The sequence below is a fragment of the Hoplias malabaricus genome, chromosome 14 (assembly GCF_029633855.1).
Source record: "Hoplias malabaricus isolate fHopMal1 chromosome 14, fHopMal1.hap1, whole genome shotgun sequence".
NCBI lineage: Eukaryota > Metazoa > Chordata > Actinopteri > Characiformes > Erythrinidae > Hoplias > Hoplias malabaricus.
In genome coordinates, this window is record NC_089813.1 from 29691942 (window position 1) to 29712091 (window position 20150).

The 20150-nt window shown below is 39.9% G+C and overlaps 3 protein-coding genes and 1 pseudogene across 9 annotated transcripts in view; 3 read left to right on the forward strand and 1 right to left on the reverse strand.

The window, feature by feature from the left end:
* LOC136665913 (uncharacterized) overlaps positions 1 to 20150 on the reverse strand; it is a 34983-nt gene that overhangs the window by 8105 nt on the left and 6728 nt on the right. For 2 of the 5 annotated variants that reach the window (XR_010795323.1, XR_010795324.1), the window contains exon 5: positions 19206 to 20040. Coding sequence is in view for 3 of the 5 variants with exons in the window: in XM_066643776.1 (XP_066499873.1) it covers positions 19563 to 20040 (478 nt within the window). In the remaining 2 variants the exon portion in view is untranslated. Of the gene's footprint in view, positions 1 to 12876; positions 20041 to 20150 lie in introns of those variants that run through there. The other 3 variants (XM_066643777.1, XM_066643778.1, XM_066643776.1) reach the window with 3 other exon arrangements.
* LOC136665914 (zinc finger CCHC domain-containing protein 10-like) lies at positions 1859 to 4190 on the forward strand. 3 transcript variants are annotated; one of them, XR_010795325.1, is made up of 4 exons: positions 1859 to 2226; positions 2885 to 3346; positions 3673 to 3766; positions 3880 to 4190. XR_010795325.1 is itself a non-coding variant. In XM_066643781.1 (3 exons), the coding sequence occupies exons 1-3, from the start codon at positions 2100 to 2102 to the stop codon at positions 3708 to 3710; spliced, it is 627 nt and encodes a 208-aa protein (XP_066499878.1). In that variant the 5' UTR covers positions 1859 to 2099; the 3' UTR covers positions 3711 to 4190. The 3 variants fall into 3 exon arrangements, 2 of the variants coding, with proteins under 2 accessions (XP_066499878.1, XP_066499877.1); XM_066643781.1 differs by having other exon boundaries at positions 3673 to 4190; XM_066643780.1 differs by having other exon boundaries at positions 2885 to 4190.
* On the forward strand, positions 3941 to 7915 carry LOC136665614 (serine/threonine-protein kinase pim-2-like). Its single transcript, XM_066643262.1, has 5 exons — positions 3941 to 4027; positions 4401 to 4628; positions 4912 to 5089; positions 5214 to 5390; positions 5587 to 7915. The coding sequence occupies exons 1-5, from the start codon at positions 3941 to 3943 to the stop codon at positions 5682 to 5684; spliced, it is 768 nt and encodes a 255-aa protein (XP_066499359.1). The 3' UTR covers positions 5685 to 7915.
* LOC136665915 (prolyl-tRNA synthetase associated domain-containing protein 1-like) lies at positions 8103 to 12510 on the forward strand (annotated as a pseudogene).

Here is a 20150-nt window from a genome sequence, read left to right on the forward strand (position 1 = left end):
TAAGACGTCTCAAAGTGAAGAATGTGCATAAAAACATACTTGTTCTCATATGAATCACTCTATAGTTATAAATACCCTCACATCAGACATTTTAAAATGAGAGACCACCATGCACATTAGCCTCACATTGAAATTACTACAGAACAGAGAGAAAGCAAGAAAAATATTCACTGTTCAGTAACTGCATTATATACTTAAAAAATATGAGTGATAATTTACCTCACATGACTTAGGTCTTCTGATATCTGGACTACGATGATAAACACTTATGAAGCTGAGCCTTTAGTTCCTTTAAGTTATTTATTACACCTAAAATTATTCTGAGCCGATGTTTAATCATAGAATAAAATCTGCTGACTAACCATGACATGCTTTTTCTGGCTGCTGTTTGAAGAGGGAAGCAAAGGAAGGTTTGTCTGAAAATGTATCACTATCTCTGAGGACAAACTGACCAGCAGGTTTTGGTGATGAGCGTTTGTTTACGAGGGGGGGATGTGGGCAAACACAAACGTGTTCACCTTCATGTAGAAGAAGAAAGGCAAAACATTTAACCAGAAGCTTGACAGTGTCACGTTTTGATTCTGAGTGAGAGGACACTGTCGACTGCTTTACCCAGGTTCACAGTTTGCTGACTATGCAGTCTTTCACAGTGGCCCCAAGCTGGAACTGGACTGGACTGCACTAACTGTATAGATTTGCATTAGCAGCACAGGTCACAACAGACAGAGTAACCCCTACCAGAAAAAACACAGTAATTCTGTTTAACAGTTAAACCCGGCTGACTATAACAACACAAGCTTTTAAAGGTGCAATGGTAAATCTCATTGAAGTGCTTGCATGTTATTACAGTTTAGTTACTTTGCCATTAGATGTCACACATCCCAAACCCTGAGAAATGCACTCGTGCATTAGTTAGACCTCCGGAGGCCAATCAGATGAACCACAAAAACAGACAGGCCGGCTGGGCCAAACTGCTGTTTGTCAAACAGCTTTTCTCAGGCACGGAAAGCACTTGTACTGACAAAGTTTGTGAAATAACTGTTTTTAATCATGTTGTACTTATTTTGGTGTATTGATACTAGTCATGAAATGAAATAAAAACGCCTACTGCACCTTTAAAGTAGTGTACTAGCTGTGGTGAGAGCTATATTCAACACATTGCCTAATTTGTTCATTGGCAGCTATGTAGAGACTCAATGAAAATATGCTGGCCTGATTTATTTATTAATTTGCACTGTATTTCATCCGGTGTCTAGTTTAACATTGAGAAACTGGACAAAAACAGTGAGGCCAAACAACTTCAGCTAGCTGTCTAGCAACAGACAGCAAAACAATCCTCTTTAAAAGCTTTGTCATCGAAAATAAATCATTTCCGTGGGTGTTTAGTGTTAGTTTTAACCTATTTCGAGGCCGATTTAACTGCTTATTAACTTTCCTGTTTGGACTGAACCATGTAAAGACATCTCGGAACATTTAAAATGCTAAATGCAGGGCTTAGTAAGCCTCACTTAGCTCCCAGCGCCTTTGTTTAAACTCAGACTCAGAGCTCTTCTCTGCTCAAGTAACGTTAGTAGTTTTAAACACATCAATGTCTCTTCTGGACTGAGAACAAATAGCTAACAGCACTCTGTAGAAACTTATTAAGCAACATAAACTTTGCAGAAACAGATGTTTTACGCTCTCTAATGTTACATTCAGAAGTTGGAATTAAAGAAAATAGAGAGGGAATGAAGAGGTCACTGAGAGCAAAGAGGAACAGAATTTCAATCAGACTTCAGTCTGTCATGAACCACTGTTCCCACTGAAGATGTTTCACTGAAGATGTTTCATATATCAACCATTCAGAAATAAACATATTCCCAATGCTTTAATATAATTTCCACTCATTCTTACATCACTGTAAGTGCACAGTAGTGTGGAGATAATGAGAAATAGGAATGTATACTTTGGATTCAATTAATTCATTTTGATCACTATTCACTACTAACCCCTAAAATCCTGTCCTCCATTTTGTCACTGTGTGATTGCATTAACTCTAGTGTCCACTGCCTCCACCGCGACCACAGGATTCCGACTGTGGGTCAGTTTTGTGACAGTTGATGACATCATCACCGAATCTGCCCAGAGATGCAGAATTCGAATCACAACACAAACAGAGTTGGATCGATCGAGTTGACACTTGCTTCGAGATAACGATGTCCAGAACCGTTCTGTGCCCCAGGAAAAGTGAGTTCTGTCAGAATTTTGGACACAAATCTCTTCTCTATAATGAACTCTCTGTGAAAATTGGAGGAGCATGTAAAAGGAACATGTGTTACAGAATTATTTATGCAGGAAAAGCCCAGTAATGAAATGAAGTATCGTTTTGTTTATATTTAAATTTGTAACTAGCTGTGAGAAAAAACCACAAGATTAAACTTTAGAGTTTAGGGATGCTTTAAGAAATTTATTTATTTATGAAACCCTGGAGCTGTAGTAAAATGTAAAAATTTGTTTGTGGGCACAAATCATTTTAAGTTTGTTACTAGATATAGCTAGAAAGCTAACAATATCTACATCAGTCTTCAAGGGGTGGGGGCTAGGACTGGAAACATAGGGTCCTTGAAATATAGGGGCCCTTGAAACATAGTGCTTTAGAAATATACAATATCCTAGAAATATCCTGGTGGACTTAGATTATTAGTTATTAATTATTATTATTAATTATTAATTATTATTAATGGATTTAGAAATATCCTAGTGGACTTTTAATAGGAATCTCCAGTTGTCCTCTAGCTGTTCAATCTGCGTAGGCTATGTAATGTTAACATGGAGGTCTAAATTTATCCTCTTTCACTAAATGCATAATTGCAGATTTTTTTCCCGATCTTGTCTTGTTCCACAGGGGCAAACGACGATGACCCAGCGCCCCTAGAGGCCCTGAGGTCCAACGATATTCCTGTGAACACCGGCCTTGTCCAGAGAGGCAAGAAGAGGAGGAGGAGCAAGCTCTGCTGCAGTCAGAGAAAGAGATGGAAGGTGGAGGACGTGGAGAGGGATGAGGAGCAGAGAGCTGCCAGTGCATGGGAGGAGGAAGAGGGACAGAGCTCCAGCACATCACCCGCCTCGGTTTCCACTGAAGAAGATTCACCTGAGGGTGTTTCTTCTGAGGACAGTTCGTCCGAGGAGGGCGTTTCGCCTGAGGACAGTTCGTCCGAGGAGGATGTTTCGCCTGAGGACAGTTCGTCCGAGGAGGGTGTTTCTTCTGAGGACAGTTCCTCTGTGGAGGGTGTTTCATCTGAGGAGTGGAGCGAGGAGCTGGACACTGAATCAGATGACGATGTTTTGAATGACACCACCTTGAGACGTGAGAAATATGGCGTCAACAGTTCTGTAGATGTAAAAGTCATCCAGAGTGAATGTCCACATATCTTCTGGGCTCTGATATATGATGTTGATCTGAGTAAAATTGTGGCCATTGTGAAACAAACTTCATGAAACTCAAACATCTGTTCACAAAACAAATTACTGTGATGTGGCTTTGAGAGACACCTATCACCTGTAAGTCTCTCCAGAAAGCAGCAACAAACATCAACTCACTCTGGATGACTTTCTTCATATCGTACCCTTTAACATCTCAGACATGTCTGACATTTGGAGGAGCTTCCCTTTAACCCTTTCCTCTCCTTGTAGGTGTGCTGGAGCTGCTGTATAAGGGCAGGACTGTCTAGGGAAAGGAGGATACGGCTCAGTGTTCGCTGGCATCCGCAGAGAAGACGGGCTACCTGTAAATATCAAAACATTTACTTTATAGTGCGGGAAAACCAAAGGTCACTTCTGCAATTTGACACTAAAAAGCAATGGCATTTGTTAAATCCAGTTTTTGTTTTAAACTTACAGGTGGCTATCAAACACATCCCCGCAGACCATGTGACACGCACTACTGTGGTGAGTTCTTTTAATGCCTCATTCAGCTCAGCAGCCCATGAGTGACTCTGTGGAGCCTCAGCCAGGGCTCATTTTAACACACGAGGAACAGAAGCCTCAGGTCAGAAAATAACTTAAAGTGGTGCTCTCACCAAAATGGAAAATGGAGGCTGTTATAAACATGTCGACTAACCTCTTGTGGTGCCAAAACTGTCATAAGAGTGAGATCTTTCAGTTTAATGAGTAGGACAACTGCCTTCTGATGACATATCATGAAGGTGGGAGGAGCTTTTGGAAGGTGGGTTGTATGGACCAATGTAGAAGACAGACAGGTAAGATCATTGCTAAGTAAGTACCTCTGTGTCATTGCTAAGGCTCTTTAGCACCGTTAAGCTCTTTGCTGCCCTCTTGTGTAGATCCATGTGTTTGTTGCTGAGGAAATCGGACTTTACTACTTTTTGGACTGATATTAAAACAGCTGTGTTCTGTTACAGACAGTGGATGGAGAACAGAGGGAGGATCCTCTGGAAGTAGTGCTGATGTCCATCGCTGGGGCAAATGAGGATGATGCCACAGATACGCAGCGCTTCTCTGTTGGGATTCTGGACTGGCTAGAACTTCAGGATGAGGTGGTGGTGGTAATGGAGCGTCCAGTGCCATCCATGGACCTGGTAGATTACCTGGAGGCCAGAGGAGGATACTTAGATGAGGAGGAAGCCAAGGTGAGACACAATGCTGCTGTCGTTTTTACCACCAACACGTATCAAACCTTCCTCATCCAGTGATTGATTATTCATTAATAAATCAAATGTCCCTAAATGAACCAATTTATGTTCCACAGAATGGGTCAGTCGTATAAAACAGTCATTTAAAGCACTACCCAATGTATTTCAGCCCAAGTTTCAGAACAGTTTGTCCTGCGGTGCCAGAAAGCACATCGTCAAGAGCAGAACCTTTAATGTCCTGCTGTAATTGATTTAACTCCATCTTCTTTTTCACGTTCAGGAAATCCTGAAGCAGCTGGTCCAGGCCATGATCGACATCCACTCCAAAGGAGTCGTCCATCGAGACATCAAACTGGACAACATCCTAATCCAGAGTGTCCCTGAAGGTCTGCGTCTGTGGATCCTGGACTTTGGCTGTGGGAGCTTTTTAACAGAAGACCCCTACAGCGACTTTGGTGGTAAGGATTAGCAATGGACGCCACCACAACTTCACTTTCTAGAAAACAATCAAGTAACAGTCAATTGACAAAAAGTTTATGGCGTTCACCGGTTAAAGTTTAACTTCACTGTTCTCCTCTGAAGGAACGGAGGTCTACTCTCCTCCCGAGTGGTTTGACGATCACGCTTACAACGCTGAGCCGTTCACAGTGTGGCAGATCGGAGTCACACAGTTCGTCCTTCTGAATGGAAGATTTCCCTTTAACAACCCCACGGATATCGTCAGCCAGGAGCTCTACATCCCCTGGTATCTTTCCCTAGGTAAGAATCACACACATAAACACAGTAACACAGTAGTACATGATCATTTCACGTCCAGAATGTCCCTAGTTTGAAAAGTGTTCGTCAAGTCTCAAAGCAGATGACACATAATAAACAAACTATTCATTAATAGACAGAATAGAAGCCACTAGACACAGAGTAAAACATCTCACTGTCTGTCTTTGTCTCTCTGCAGGCTGTCGGGATCTGCTGGAATGCTGTTTGGACAAACGGCCACGATCCAGACCTTCCCTGGAGAACATCCTGCAGCACCCCTGGTTCACAAACATCTAGCCAGCATCAGGATTTTACATATTTAGGATATATTTCTCACAGTATTGTAAAAATGGGCGTTCTCCGTTTACAGTTTAGGCACACCACACATTTCAACAATATTTTAGCTGAGCGTTAGTGAACAGAGTTTGTAGCTAATCAAACATACAACACTGTAAACTCACAGGTAAGACTGGTTAAACCATCTGCTCTGACCCACAACGTCTCTATGTCAAAACCATGGGTAAGTATAACATGTAGAGGCTGGTAAATGTGCAGACGCAGACTGGTCCCAAAATACTTTGGTACGAGTTTTACTAAAAGCCCATTCCCAGGATCTATACAGTGTGTACTAAACCTATCAGATAGTCATAAAGTGTGTACTAAATATATTCATTAGTATTCACATGACATTCTGGCTATCCAGCATGAAAAATCACCCTTACAACTTTTCCTAAACCTAATCTAAATCTAATACTACTCTAAACCTAATCCCAATCTAAACCTAATCCTAATCTAAACCTAATTCTAATCTAAACCTAATCCTAATTTAAACCTAATTCTAATCTAAACTTAATCCTAATCTAAACCTAATTCTAACTTTCACAACAAGAAACCGCATTGTTTTTTTCTACGTTTACAGTATCGCTAACATCTAATCCTAAACCTAACCCTGAACATAGCCCTAACCTAAACTTGACACTTAAAGTAATTTAAAGCACCTAGCCCTAGGCATGTTACAATAATTACTTTATCAACATTTTGATGGATCTGTTTAAAAACTGTGAATTATTTTATATAATTAATGTTATATTTAATTAGACATTTTGATGTTCCAGTAGCAAGGTCTGAATATTCTTAATAGGTTTTTGCAAAAAATGTATGATATTTAAAACGGTTGTAATTGCATTATTGGCTTATTATATTAATACATCTTACATTATTATAGTCTTAAAATGACAATAATATAGTTTATCACAACTATTCTGCTCATTTATTTATTAATTTATTAGTTTATTAGAGAATATGTCAAACACACACACAAAAAAATTGGCAATTGTGACAGGCCTAGCCCTAACCTTAACCTTATACCTGAACCTAACTTGATTTTAAGTTCAATAAGGTTAGAAATGGCTGGTTTTGTACTTAATTAATGCTATTGGTAATATCTAAAGCTAACCCTAAACCTATCCTTAAATCTAACCCTAAAAAACCCTATTCTTAACTGTAAACCTATCCTTAATTTTAATAAACTGAACGTAGCTCAAATTGTACTTTGGTTGCGTAATTGTTTCAGCCGTTATGGTCGAATATCAATATTTTATACATAAACCGGTATAAACACACTGCCGTTCAAATAAACATAATAAACTTAACAAATTATAAACTGTTGCATGTTGTGTCTGGATTATTTTAATGCATTATCTACAGCACTTCCTACAAAGCCAACTCCAACAGTAGAAACCAGATAATCCGATTAAATCAGTTTCAGCCTCACACCACTGGCTGCCTGCTGTAAAGTGAATTCTCCCATTTTGAGAACAGAATAAAAAACCATCAGAATAAAAAGATTCGGAGCCCAGTCTTTCCACACAGAAACTAAGCTGATTTTAAAAAAATCACTTAAACAGCTTTTCCATATAAACTCCATCACAATTAAGTTATAAAGAGTGTTGCAGACAGCCTGGACTTCTTTACCACTGAGGTCCACAGACAACAGAGGTCATATACCTCGTTTCCAAAGGCTTGTAGTCTGTCCATACTGAGTCAATTCAGCTACACTGTGTGGACACATACGTTCAGCTGTGCATATACACTAAAGAAAGAAGTGAGCTTTTGGGGCTTCTAAATTTACTCACATTTCCTTTTTCTAAAAGTCTTCATATTTAATTCTGAAAAGGCTTCCCTACTGCACTGCACTGGAGACACAAGGTCAGTCTAAGATGGCTCTGAATGTCCAAAAAGTATGGCCAAAAAACACCTGTTTTGGTATGGTTTTGACAGTCTATGTTCTACACACACTGAACTAAATGTCTAATTTGACAGATAGATAGAGATGTAGACATTCGAGTCTTCAAGGGCCTAGGAAATATAGGGGAAATATTGGGCCTTGGGAACTACATTCATTTTGTGCGCACACACGTGTATATATATATATATATTTTGATATAATTGACTGAATAAACATGGCTCGATGTCAAATGGTTTCTTCTGCTCCGTCAAAGTTACAAACACCGTCCCCTGTCCTAAACTGCTCACTTTATGTCTAAATTAGAGCAGGCTGGGATATGGCCACCGGTGTGAAGCACCATACTGAAAATAAACGGAACTATTTGTGTGTAGAATATAAAACTTCACCAGCGCACTCTGTAGTGTAGGGAGCAGGGAGGCATTTGGGTTTGACTCTCCAGTCAGCAGTGAACGCACTGTAAGAGTTTAATTACACACTACAGAGATTTACTTTATTTTTGTAGGTCATCTGACCTGCTCTTTACGCGATGCCCTCCCCAGAACTTCGGACAGACTTAGAGAGTTTTCTAAAAACCTGAATATTGAGTTTGACTGCGTGGAGCACCCGGAGGTAAATTCATTCATCATCATGAAATAAACACTGAGAATTATTTTGAGAATTATTCTGTCAATCGCTGTGGACCCATGGAATACCTCTGTCCATAACAAATTCAGCCCCGTTTTTCCCGTCCTCTTCAGTCTGTAACTCACTCAGTGAACCGCCAAACAGCTGCAGTGTATTTTCAGTTGTAGTTCCAGCTGTGTCCACCAAACGGCGCCAAATCACCGATAAAACAAATGCAATCCGCGTAAATATATCATTTAGTTTAGATTTAAACTGTGTGTATATATATACTCATTTGTGTGTGTATAATCATTGTTAAATAGCACATTTGAGTAGATCTGAGGTTTATAAATATCTGCCCCTTTCAGATAAATATACACTGGGTATTTATTTCTCACCAGGTTTTCACTGTGGAGGAGATGATGCCGCATGTGGAGCATCTCAATGGGGTCATCACCAAGATCCTCTTCTTAAAAGACAAGAAGAAAAAGGGCCTGTGGCTGGTCTCTGTTCGTCATGAACGACAGGTGAACCTCGGTGACCTGGCCAAGAAGCTTTGCCGATGAGGGAATGATGCTGGAGAAGCTGAAGGTGGGCCAGGGCTGTGCCACAGCTCTGTCTCTGTTCTGTGATAAAGACCAGAGCATGAAGTTCATTCTGGACAGTGACCTTGTCAATGGAGGCCACAAGAGAGAGTACTTCCACCCCATGACTAACGCTGCCACCATGGGACTTAGTCCAGAAGATCTGATGAAGTTTCTGAGAGAAACAGGACACGAACCATTTCTACACAGCTTTGATTAGATGTTAGATCCTATAACGATCCTATGAACTATGAACTGTTACCTGGGGGCTGTTTTTATCAAACGGATGCTGTTTAATCAGATTTTTGTGTGAACTTTCGCTCTCTCATTTTTCATTGTCAAGTGCACCTTTAATAATGATGTCAATAAAAACAAGCCGATGAACAGTGAGAACGCAAATCTCATTTTGGGTCTCCACAGTCCACCACAGGTTGAAAAGCATTTGCAACAAGCATCACTGCTATCTCAGTACTGGTGGGGCAATCGTTCATTTGGATTCAAAACACACATCCTTTTTTTTATTAAAAGTCACTGAGAATAATTTAGACATGTGGTTAATGTCACATTTTGTGCCTTTTTTAAACACAGGACATCTATTATGATTCATGTAACATTTCCCATAATATCACCTATGTTTCCAGTTCTGTATGCGTGTATGAGATTTACCATTGCACCTTTAAAAGCTTGTGTTGTTATAGTCAGCCGGGTTTAACTGTTAAACAGAAATACTGTGTTTTTTCAGGTAGTGGTTACTCTGTCTGTTGTGACCTGTGCTGCTAATGCAAATCTATACAGTTAGTGCAGTCCAGTCCAGTTCCAGCTTGGGGACACTGTTAAAGACAGCATAGTCAGCAAACTGTGAACCTGGGTAAAGCAGTCGACAGTGTCCTCTCACTCAGAATCAAAACGTGACACTGTCAAGCTTCTGGCTAAATATTTTGCCTTTCTTCTTCCACATGAAGGTGAACACGTTTGTATTTGCCCACACCCCCCCCTCGTAAACAAACGTTCATCACCAAAACCTGCTGGTCAGTTTGTCCTCAAAGATAGTGATACATTTTCAGACAAACCTTCCTTTGTTTCCCTCTTCAAACAGCAGCCAGAAAAAGCATGTCATGGTTAGTCAGCAGATTTTATTCTATGATTAAACGTCGGCTCAGATAATATACCTTTTCGGTGTAATAAATAACTTAAAGGAACTAAAGGCTCAGCTTCATAAGTGTTTATCGTCGTAGTCCAGATATCAGAAGACCTAAGTCATGTGAAGTAAATTATGACTCATATTTTTTATATATATAATGCAGTTACTGAACAGTGAAGATTTTTCTTGCTTTCTCTCTGTTCTGTAGTAATTTCAATGTGAGGCTAATGTGCATGGTGGTCTCTCATTTTAAAATGTCTGATGTGAGGGTATTTATAACTAAAGAGTGATTCATATGAGAACAAGTATTTTTTATGCACATTCTTCACTTTGAGACGTCTTACCATTGTTTTGTGTCATTGCCCCAAACTAAAGAGAATGAATAGCAGTTTTGACGTATAATCTTCTTATAGTCCCCCTCTGGTTGTCAATTAAAGTAAAGACAAGTTACATCCAAGGGGGGAAAAAATCCCCTAATGCCTTAATAGTGATTTAGATGTCAATATATACCATCAACTTTGTTTATTACACAACGGTTTACTAATACGCACTTAGTCTCCACCTCTATCTCCACTTTCCCCTTGTCCTGTCACCTGCAGCTTCAAAGCCACAGCCTGCAAGATGACTGGATTGGAACGTAGGATGTCCATTTCAATTCTGCAGAGTAGTTTGTACAGCTGCAACACACCCAAATCTACTCATGAATGCCCTATCTTACATTTTTCTTGAGGGGAATGTTTTATGTTTTATTTTTTGGGTCACCTTGTGATTATACCTGTATTTTAGTATTTAACACGTGTTCTCACGCACACATTCTGACTGTCCGACCTGTGTTGTGTCACATACCAAAAAGCAGCCTGGTTTTAAATGTGGATGCTGCTAAACAAGAGTAGGGTGTTACACAGATGGACGTGTCAAAATATATTGGTATTCACAACACATCACAAAATATTACTATTGAAAACAGCTTGTATTTGTAGTTCTTCGGAGCACATTACCTGGTAGTACTTATTGTACGTATAGAAATATTAGTTTAAACAAATATGTAGCTCTGTTAATTGGCTATTGGACGCTTTGCTGCTTAGCTCTGCCATCTTCTATTTCTTTCCTTTTATTTTTTCGAAACCTACTTGTTTTTCTGTGATAGAGTATCTGAGCGTATTAATATACACAAGTCAGCAGCACTACGAAGCCAAAACTGGATATCTTCTGCTTTTGATACTTTTTAAATTAGTGTGATTGCTCTAAGAACCAGGACTGTTCCAACAACTAGGACATTTTCATCAGGCTACAGTAGAAGAAACTTGTGAAATGCCTCATCATTTTGTTCAACACGTGCTGTCAGAATTGTTACGGACTTCTACTGAAAATGTCAGCTTTGGAAAGGGATTTTCTGACCCTGCTATCAAAGTTTAAGGACTAGCATTTCGGAGCTGTGCGAGGAGTAACAGTGAGTGGGAGTACGGGCAGCAGACAGCGGGCTGAGGACCTAATAGAGCAGCGGACAGTGGAGGGACATAAATCCAGGCCAGAGGATCGAGTGGATGGCAACACTGCTGTCAGTATAGCTAGAGACAGGCAATGCGTGCAGATTGAAGCTAGACCCAAGCGCCGTGTTTTGTATAGCTCTGTAGTCTTGTCTTCTACTCCTGGTACCACAGCTGGTCCAGGAAATTCAGCTGCTAAACTTAACACTGCTGCTGAGAGAGCACAGCACAGACCCAGACCAGAATACCGGACTTATTCACTTCAGCTGAAAAACAGATTTGAACCACTGCATGCCCTTCGTGAGAATCACAAACGCAGTGAACACAGCACAGAAAGTGCCAGAAGTGTCAGCCAGTCCCAAAACCCTAACAAACCTACTGCAGACACCCTGCTCTTTGGAGATGACACTGTTAATGGGGTAACAAACCCAAAACTCATAGTGAGACGCGAGCCAAACATCACCGTCCCTGAACTTACTGAACTACATTGACAACTTTAACTTGTTTTTTGGGAAGAGAGAACCTTTTAGGAGAGATGGACTGCACACGAACAAGACGGGTGTTAAACTTCTGATCTCATTTTCTCAGTGTGCAATCTATCTACTTCACTTGGTGGTGGCGCATCAGCATCAACATCCAGGAACTCTCCTGTACAAGCTGATGACACCATGTCAGAGCCAGAACATCCTGCCCAGACTGAGGATGACCTGAGGGAGCAGCAGACACTGGACATGAGTGGCAATGACCAACTCTATCAGCTGCCAGAGACACCTAACACTAGAACTACCAGGGTTTTCATATACCCCCTTTTTCTACCAGAGGCTGCCAAATGGCAGTGCTGGGGTAATTTGCAACCCATTAGGCCACCTTTTGTTATGTACATTAAGCCACTACTAGGTGCTAAAACGGGGGGGGGGGGATGGGTGATAGTGTGAACTGTGTTGACTGACAAAGCTCTGAGAGTCACAGCAGGCACAGACTTTCAGGAGTTTAGTTCAGGGCAACAGTCTCAACAAATAAAAAATATTTTGGTACTTTGGCAGTTTTCTCAGCTGCTGATAATAAAAATTATTATTATTATATTTCAAAAATATGATGAAATAATACTTGTTTATTTAGAATACACACAAAGAATTATTTAAGCTTTTTAGTTTATATTCGTTGATCTAATGCAGTATTATTTGATGTGAAACCTACAAAAACCTTGAGAAATATAAATAAAAAAAACCAGTGAGCAAAGTAAAAATTGCTCAAAAATAGTATTTAAATTTAATTTGAGTCATATTTACTTGTCAAGAAAAACACTTTGCCAATGGGGTGAGATATTTTGACTTAAAACAAGAAAAAATGTCCTGATAATATTCTTTTACTTGGGTTTTAAAAAGTTTAAGTAAAAATGTCCTTTTTACAAGTAGCTGAGGGTTGTTTTTTTTGTATACATTTATTTTAAAATATCTTTACCTATTGGCAGTTTTTCAAAAGATAAAAATTACTTAAAATAAGGTTACAAAATATCAGAACTATTTTGACTAATCAATATGCCACTTTTTGCACTGTGAAAACAATCCTACATTAGCATGTACACACACAGCATGTACTTAAAATAATGGTTAAAAAATCTGAACTTTAGCTATTTTGACAAATCATCAGTGAGAAAACAATCCAAAATTAGTACAAAGGAGGCAGACTTGAGATGTTTTGAAATTATAGTTCAAATGTCTTTGTGTCAGTTTTAGAATAAAGAGAAAGATGACTGCAGACACTGGAAAACTTGTTAATAAAGTGTGTAAACTTTATATAATAAACTGCACCCAAAGTAAATAGCCTATCTGGCTACATGCTGAGTGAAATAAAATAGAATAAATATTTCTCACTATAATACAATATTACAAATATACACAATGGAGGTAACTGAGATGGGTTCTATATTTATTTTAAAAATGTTGTTGTTGCAGCCATTAGATCGAAATATGCCAGTACCAGGTAACAGTGAACAGGGACGGGTGTGATGGGTGATAGCGTGAACGATGATGATAACGATTATGTATGTATCCACCTCCATGTGGATAAAAAGCCACGTCACCACATATTTCACTTACTCTGTTGACTGAGAAGCAAAGATGGCAAAGGTTTACAGTACACAGCAGGCTTTGGACATGACCCTCAACCATGTCAACCCCTGTGACTCCGATGGAGAAGAAATTACTATGTGCACTAGTTACTATGTTAGCTCTTCTAAATATCAGATCTCTCACAAACAAATCACACTTAATTAATGATTTTATTACAGCACATGGGCTTGATTTTATACTTGTAACTGAGACTTGGCTAAATGAATGTAGTGCTGTAACTGTTTTATTGGAGTCGGCTCCTCTAGATTTTCATTTTTTAAATGCATCTCGTGCCAGTAGAAAAGGTGGAGGTCTAGCTGCTCTGTTCCATGGTTCTTTTCAGTGCAAGCAGTTATCATTTGGTGACTTCACAACATTTGAGAATCTCTGTGTAGTTCTGAAAGGGACACCGCAGATATTACTAGTAACTGTCTACAGGCCTCCGAAGTACAGTGCTAATTTTATTGATGAATTTACAGAGATGCTGTCTTTTATTTCTACTGACTTTGACCATTTTGTTATTGCTGGTGACTTTAACATACATATTGACAATCCCAAGGACTGTTTTGCCAAGGAACTGCACGCCATATTGGACTCTCTTGGTCTTTCACAGCATGTTACAGGGAGTATACATTGTCATGGGCACACGCTGGATATTGTTATCTCAAAGAGTCTCAACATATCAGTGACTGTGAAGGACGTCGCGTTGTCAGATCACTACTGTGTGTTCTTTGATATGTGGGCCTCACCAGTCATCAGAGACAGAAGCGTTTGTGTCAAGAAAAGGATTATAAAGGACTGCACAGCTACACTTTTCATGAGTAAAATGTGCACTACACCATGTGAATGTTCCAACTCTGTTGATGATCTGCTGAATAGTTTTAATACAAAATTGTCAGTGTGTTTGGAGTTATGGATGAGATTGCGCCAGTTAAAGTGAAGGCTTTGTCTTGCAAACAGAAAGCACCATGGAGAAATTCTTCTGTTGTTCAAATCCAAAAGAGGGAGTGTCGCAAGGCAGAACGCAGATGGCGTAAAACAAGTCTTCATATTCACAAAGAAATCAACAAAGATAGGCTACGTGAATACAACGTGACAATATGAAAAACACAACAATCCTATTTCTCTAGCATTATCAACAATAACATTAACAACAGCAAAATCCTCTTCGCCGTGGTCGACAGGGTTACTAACTCACCCACACCAATGGCACCTGAATTAGTATCAACTGAGAGAAGTAATGAGCTTGCATTCTTTTTTAACACTAAAATCCAGAATATCAGATAAGCGATTAGTACATCTATATCCAACGAGTCTGTACCCTCTCCATCACCTCATAAAAACTTCTTAGTTAAAATGTTAGAGTTCAGTACTGTTGATAATAAAGTTTTAATCGACACAGTTAATCATCTCAAATCATCCACTTGTAGTCTTGACACACTACCAACCAATTTTTTAAAGAGTGTGTTTCAGACTATAACACCATGAATAGATCTGTACCAGAATAGATTTTAAGGTGTTATTACTGGTCTATAAATGTCTAAATAGAGTAGGACCAGCGTATTTATCAGATCTGCTACAGAGATATGAGCCAACAGAGCTCTCAGATCTTTAAGAACTAGTCCTGCCTCAGGTCAAAACTAAACATGGAGAGGCAGCATTTAGCTACCATGCCGCTTTTAAATGGAACCAGCCGACTGAGAATATTAGAAGAGCCCCAACTTTAGACACTTTTAAATCAAGACTTAAAACACTCCTGTTTGAGCAGGCCTACAGCTCGGTTTAAAATACTCTGCACTTTTCTGTAACTGCATTTTATTTCTTTTATTTCTTTTCATTTATTGTCATTCTAAATTGTTTTAATCATTTTAATTATTTTACTCTTTTTATGTAATTGTCTTATTGGAAATTTATGATTTTATTCTGGCTTTTAATTTAATTGTTTCTTTTTCTGTAAAGCACTTTGAATTGCTTCTGTATGAAAGGTGCTCTATAAATAAACTTGCCTTGCCTTGGAATGTCAGATCGCTATAATCTGAAAATGAACCTGATATTATCTGATATAAGGCATCTGTTGACACGGCCACAAACAGAACTGTTTCAGGATATCGATATGATAGACAGAACGATAACTTTAATGATCACTGATGGTAGTTGCTGTTACAGACTCTCAAAGCCCATCAAGACACCAGTTAACAGGACGTTATAGGAAACACAAACACACACTGAGCACTAAACAAAAAGAAACAATGAGATTTTTAAAGTGGCAATGCTACAATAAGGATAAGGTATAATGATAAACTGATACAATATAAAATAAAGTGCAATGCAAATGAATAGATCAATACTGCAGTAGTTCAATCCCTGAGTAGAGGTCTGAACTATAATGCATTAGTAATGTATTCATTCTTTTTTTATTTCTCTCTCTCTCTCTCTCTCTCTCTCTCTCTCTCTCTCTAGCGACTGACGGCACGTAGGCGGTTACTAGAAAGCTAACCAAAAAAGAAAGCTGTAGCTATGGTAGTATGACAGGGTTAATACAGAACAGTGATAACATGAAAACCAGCTCGAAAACACTAATAGAGAAGGATTAACCTGAAAGTGAATGATTAACCAAAAGCTTGTTTGAAAAGGTAGGTTTTTAATCTAGATTTAAAGATTGAGAGGGTGTCTGAGCCCCGAACAGTAACCGGAAGGCTATTCCAGAGTTGAGGAGCTTTGTGAGAAAAGGCTCTTCCTCCTGCAGTGTTTTTCTTAAAGCGAGGAACAAAGAGTAGATGGGCATCCTGTGAACGAATACGTGAGTACGTGACGGGCGATAAGGTATGAGAAGTTCAGTAAGATACTGCGGGCCTAAACCATTTAGAGGTTTATAAGCTAAGAGGAGTATTTTATAGTCAATGCGAAATTTTACAGGTAGCCAGTGTAGGGACGAGAGAACTGGGGTGATATGGTCGAATTTTCTAGCTCTAGTGAGCACCCTGGCTGCTGCATTTTGAACTAACTGAAGCTTGTGTAACGCTTTGCACGAGCTCCCTGCCAGGAGCGCATTGCAGTAGTCTAGACGTGAAGTTATAAAAGCATGCACTAGTTTCTCTGCATCTTTTAAGGATAAAATATCCCGAATTTTGGCAACATTGCGTAGGTGGAAGAAGTTTTGACTGTATTGTATATGTGGGTATCAAATGTGAGAGTTGAATCAAAGACTAAGTTGACTAAGTTTTTAATTATGGTACTGTGTCTTACTGTTGAATTATCAAGATTAATAGCAGCATTTCTGAGTGAATTTTTCTGAGTATCTGTACCTAGTAACAAGACTTCAGTTTTATCAGAATTTAACATGAGAAAATTTTGCATCATCCAGTCTTTAATTTCAGTTAGACATTCTGTTATTTTACGTAGACAAGCAACATCATTAGGTTTGGCTGATATATACAGTTGTGTGTCATCAGCGTAACAGTGGAATTGAATACCATGCTTACGGATTAGTCTACCCAGTGGCAGCATGTAGAGTGTGAACAATACAGGGCCAAGCGCTGATCCTTGTGGAACACGATATTTAACTAAAGTATGATTAGAGGATTTATTATTCAGATAAACGAATTGATAACAGTCAGATAAATAGGATCTGAACCAAGAGAGGGCAGATCCTTTTATTCCTACCAGATTTTCCAGCCTATCAAAAAGCATCACATGATCAATGGTATCAAACGGCACCAAGGTCAAGGTCAAGCAGCACCAGAATAGAGATATAGCCCTTATCATGTGAAAGGAGTAAGTCATTAGTTATTCTTGTTAGAGCTGTTTCTGTGCTGTGATTTGGTCTAAATCCAGACTGAAAAATGTCATGAATGTCATTGTTTTGTAGATAAGAGCACAACTGCTGTGACATGACTTTTTCTAGAATCTTAGCAATAAAAGGGAGGTTTGATATTGGCCTGTAGTTTGTGAGCACAAGAGGGTCAAGATTAGGTTTTTTAATAATTGGTTTGATTACCGCTAGTTTCAGAGGTTTTGGTACATATCCAATGTTGAGGGATGAGTTTATTATTGTGAGCAATGGTCTAATGACTTTAGGTAAAATTTGTTTAAATAAGTGTGTTGGTACAGGATCCAGTAAGCATGAAGTTGATTTAGATGAGCTAATTAAACTAAGCAAGTCATTTTCATCGACAGAATTGAAGTAGTCTTAAGTGCACCTCAGAGCTGGCGGGGGGGTTCGTCAACAAAAGCCGATGTAACTTTGGACTGATTTTGGATTTTGAGGCGAATGCAATCAATTTTATCATTAAAAAACCTCTTTACTCTTTAGTCATTACTACAGAAATCAGAGGGGACAATGGGGTTGATTTCCTTTTTGTTGCCAATTAGATTTGATACAGTGCTAAAAAGGAATCTAGGGTTGTCTTTGTTGTTTTCTATAAGGGAAGAGATGTACTGTGCTGCCATGCAATTCGGAAACATTCTAGTTTTGTGTGTCTCCATTCACGTTCATGGTTACGAGCAGCCAGTTTTAAGGCACGCGTGCTGTCACTGTACCATGGAGCAAGCCTTTTCTCTCTAAATTGTTTGGTCTTGACTGGTGCAACACTATCTAGGTTTGTATACAAAAAATGTTGTAGGTTGTTTATAATGAGCTCAAGGTCATTTGGGTGAGTTGGAAAAGAAATGGTGGTAAGGTCTGGAAGGTTATTGATAAAATCACTAACTGTTGAGGATGTTATAGTGCGCTTTCTAATATAGCGTGGGTGTGGACAGTTTAACCCAATTTCATATATGATTAGATGGTGATCAGAGATGGTCTCATGTAGTGAGAGATTGGATAGATTCTTTGTCTCAATGCCCCGTGTTAACACTAGGTCCAATGTGTGTTTGCATTGATGAGTGGGCCCAGTATCATTGAGTGAACCCTAGCGCATCCAAAATTGATTCAAATGCAACTTTAAGTGGATTATGATCCTTCTCAAAGTGAATATTGAAATCACCAACAATTAAGGCCTTTTCTGAAATGATAACTACACTTGAGAGAAAATCAGCAAATTCACAAAGAAATTCTGTATAAGGGCCAGGAGGACGATAGATTGTGATGAGCATAAAAGAGTGCTTCCTTTTTGATGCAGTGACTTTAAGAGTAAGTACTTCAAAGGATTTAGTATCATAACTAGATTTTTGTGTTGTGTCAATGGTAGAGTCATAAATTATGGCTACAGATGTTCGTGGGCAACTGTAATAGCTGAAGCCAGGGGGAGTGGACTCGTTTAGGGAAATGTATTCATTGGATTTAGCCCATGTTTCACAGAGACATAATGCACAGAGTTTGTTATCAGTAATAATATCACAGACAGTGAGTGCTTTAGATGTTAGAGATTGTATATTTAAAAGCCCTAATTTAATGCTGGAAGTGCTGAAATATTGCGTTCGCTGCAGTGCCTTGGTGTTAATTCTAATTAGGCTGTTAAAACTGGCGTCTGTGATAACAAGCTTTGCGGGGAACAAACACAGTCTCAATGCTGAAAAATGTATTAGCGTTAATCAGAGTGGGTGATACGGACATGCTACTCGTCATACTAGCAGTAGAGAGATGGTCAGGAGGAACATTAGGAATTTTAATATTACTTACCTGCTCGCTATCCATTCCACCTACCTGACTGATGTGACTGGGAATGACCAGTCAGTTCCAGCGCAGAACCACCTCAATGTTCTCAGAGAGAACTACGGATCCTAGACGGCTGGGATGAAGCCCATCCCAACGATACAGGGCCGGACACTCACGAAAGCATTCCCAGTTGTCGACGTAGTCCGCGCCGACAGTGGCGCACCAATCCAGAAGCCAGGAGTGGAGCCTGAAGAGCCTGCTAAACGCTTCGCATCCTTGACGGTAGGTGGGCAGGGGGCCAGAGACGATGATCCTAGTGTCCGTCTTCTTCCGAGCGGTATCCAGAAGCGAACGGTAGTGCTCCTTCAGGGCCTAGTTGCAGCGGGCGGAGATGTCGTTTGTTCCCTAGTGGAGAACGACGGTGCCGAATTCCTCGTGCTGCCAAAGCGCTGAGGGAAGCCGCCTGGCAACGTCCAGGACACGTGCGCCTGGAATACAAGACACGGTTGCATTATTCTTTATGCCCGGCACTTTTAAATGTCTAACTATTGAATCTCCAATAATAAGAACACCGTCCTGCTTAGTCTTCGGTGCTGGAGCAGGTGCAAGTGAAGGCCAGGAGCTGAGCACCTCAAACCAGTTGGCAGAAGTGAAGGCTGGCTGCGGTGGAGGGGGGGACGGCCTCGGCTTCCCACGCCCACGCTGGCGCTCCCATCCCGGTGCAGGCGTGTAGATAGGTACCCCCGCGAACCACCACGGCAGAGGAGCCGGAGAGGTGACGGCCACGTAGGAGGCGTCGCGGGCTGCCTCGAGTCTCGTCTTCTGCCGCTGGAGCTCCGTCTGCTTCTCCAAGAGACGCTGAATCTGACGACCCTGATGAACACTAAAGAACACATAGTTACAAACAAAACCTCTCAAGATTTAAAATAAAAAAAATGCTTTCTCATCCCTTAAGTTTATGCTGACCTGTGGAAAACAGGCATGTTTGAGAGA

What these genes read in the sequence shown, in the direction of transcription:
- LOC136665914 (XM_066643780.1), top strand. Translation starts at nt 2,100, where the DNA reads ATGACATCATCACCGAATCTGCCCAGAGATGCAGAATTCGAATCACAA. An exon ending in CGTTCTGTGCCCCAGGAAAA is followed by an intron (nt 2,227 to 2,884) that starts GTGAGTTCTGTC and finishes CTTGTTCCACAG; the next exon opens with GGGCAAACGACGATGACCCA.
- LOC136665614 (XM_066643262.1), top strand. Translation starts at nt 3,941, where the DNA reads ATGCCTCATTCAGCTCAGCAGCCCATGAGTGACTCTGTGGAGCCTCAG. An exon ending in TAGATGAGGAGGAAGCCAAG is followed by an intron (nt 4,629 to 4,911) that starts GTGAGACACAAT and finishes TTTCACGTTCAG; the next exon opens with GAAATCCTGAAGCAGCTGGT. An exon ending in CCCCTACAGCGACTTTGGTG is followed by an intron (nt 5,090 to 5,213) that starts GTAAGGATTAGC and finishes TCTCCTCTGAAG; the next exon opens with GAACGGAGGTCTACTCTCCT.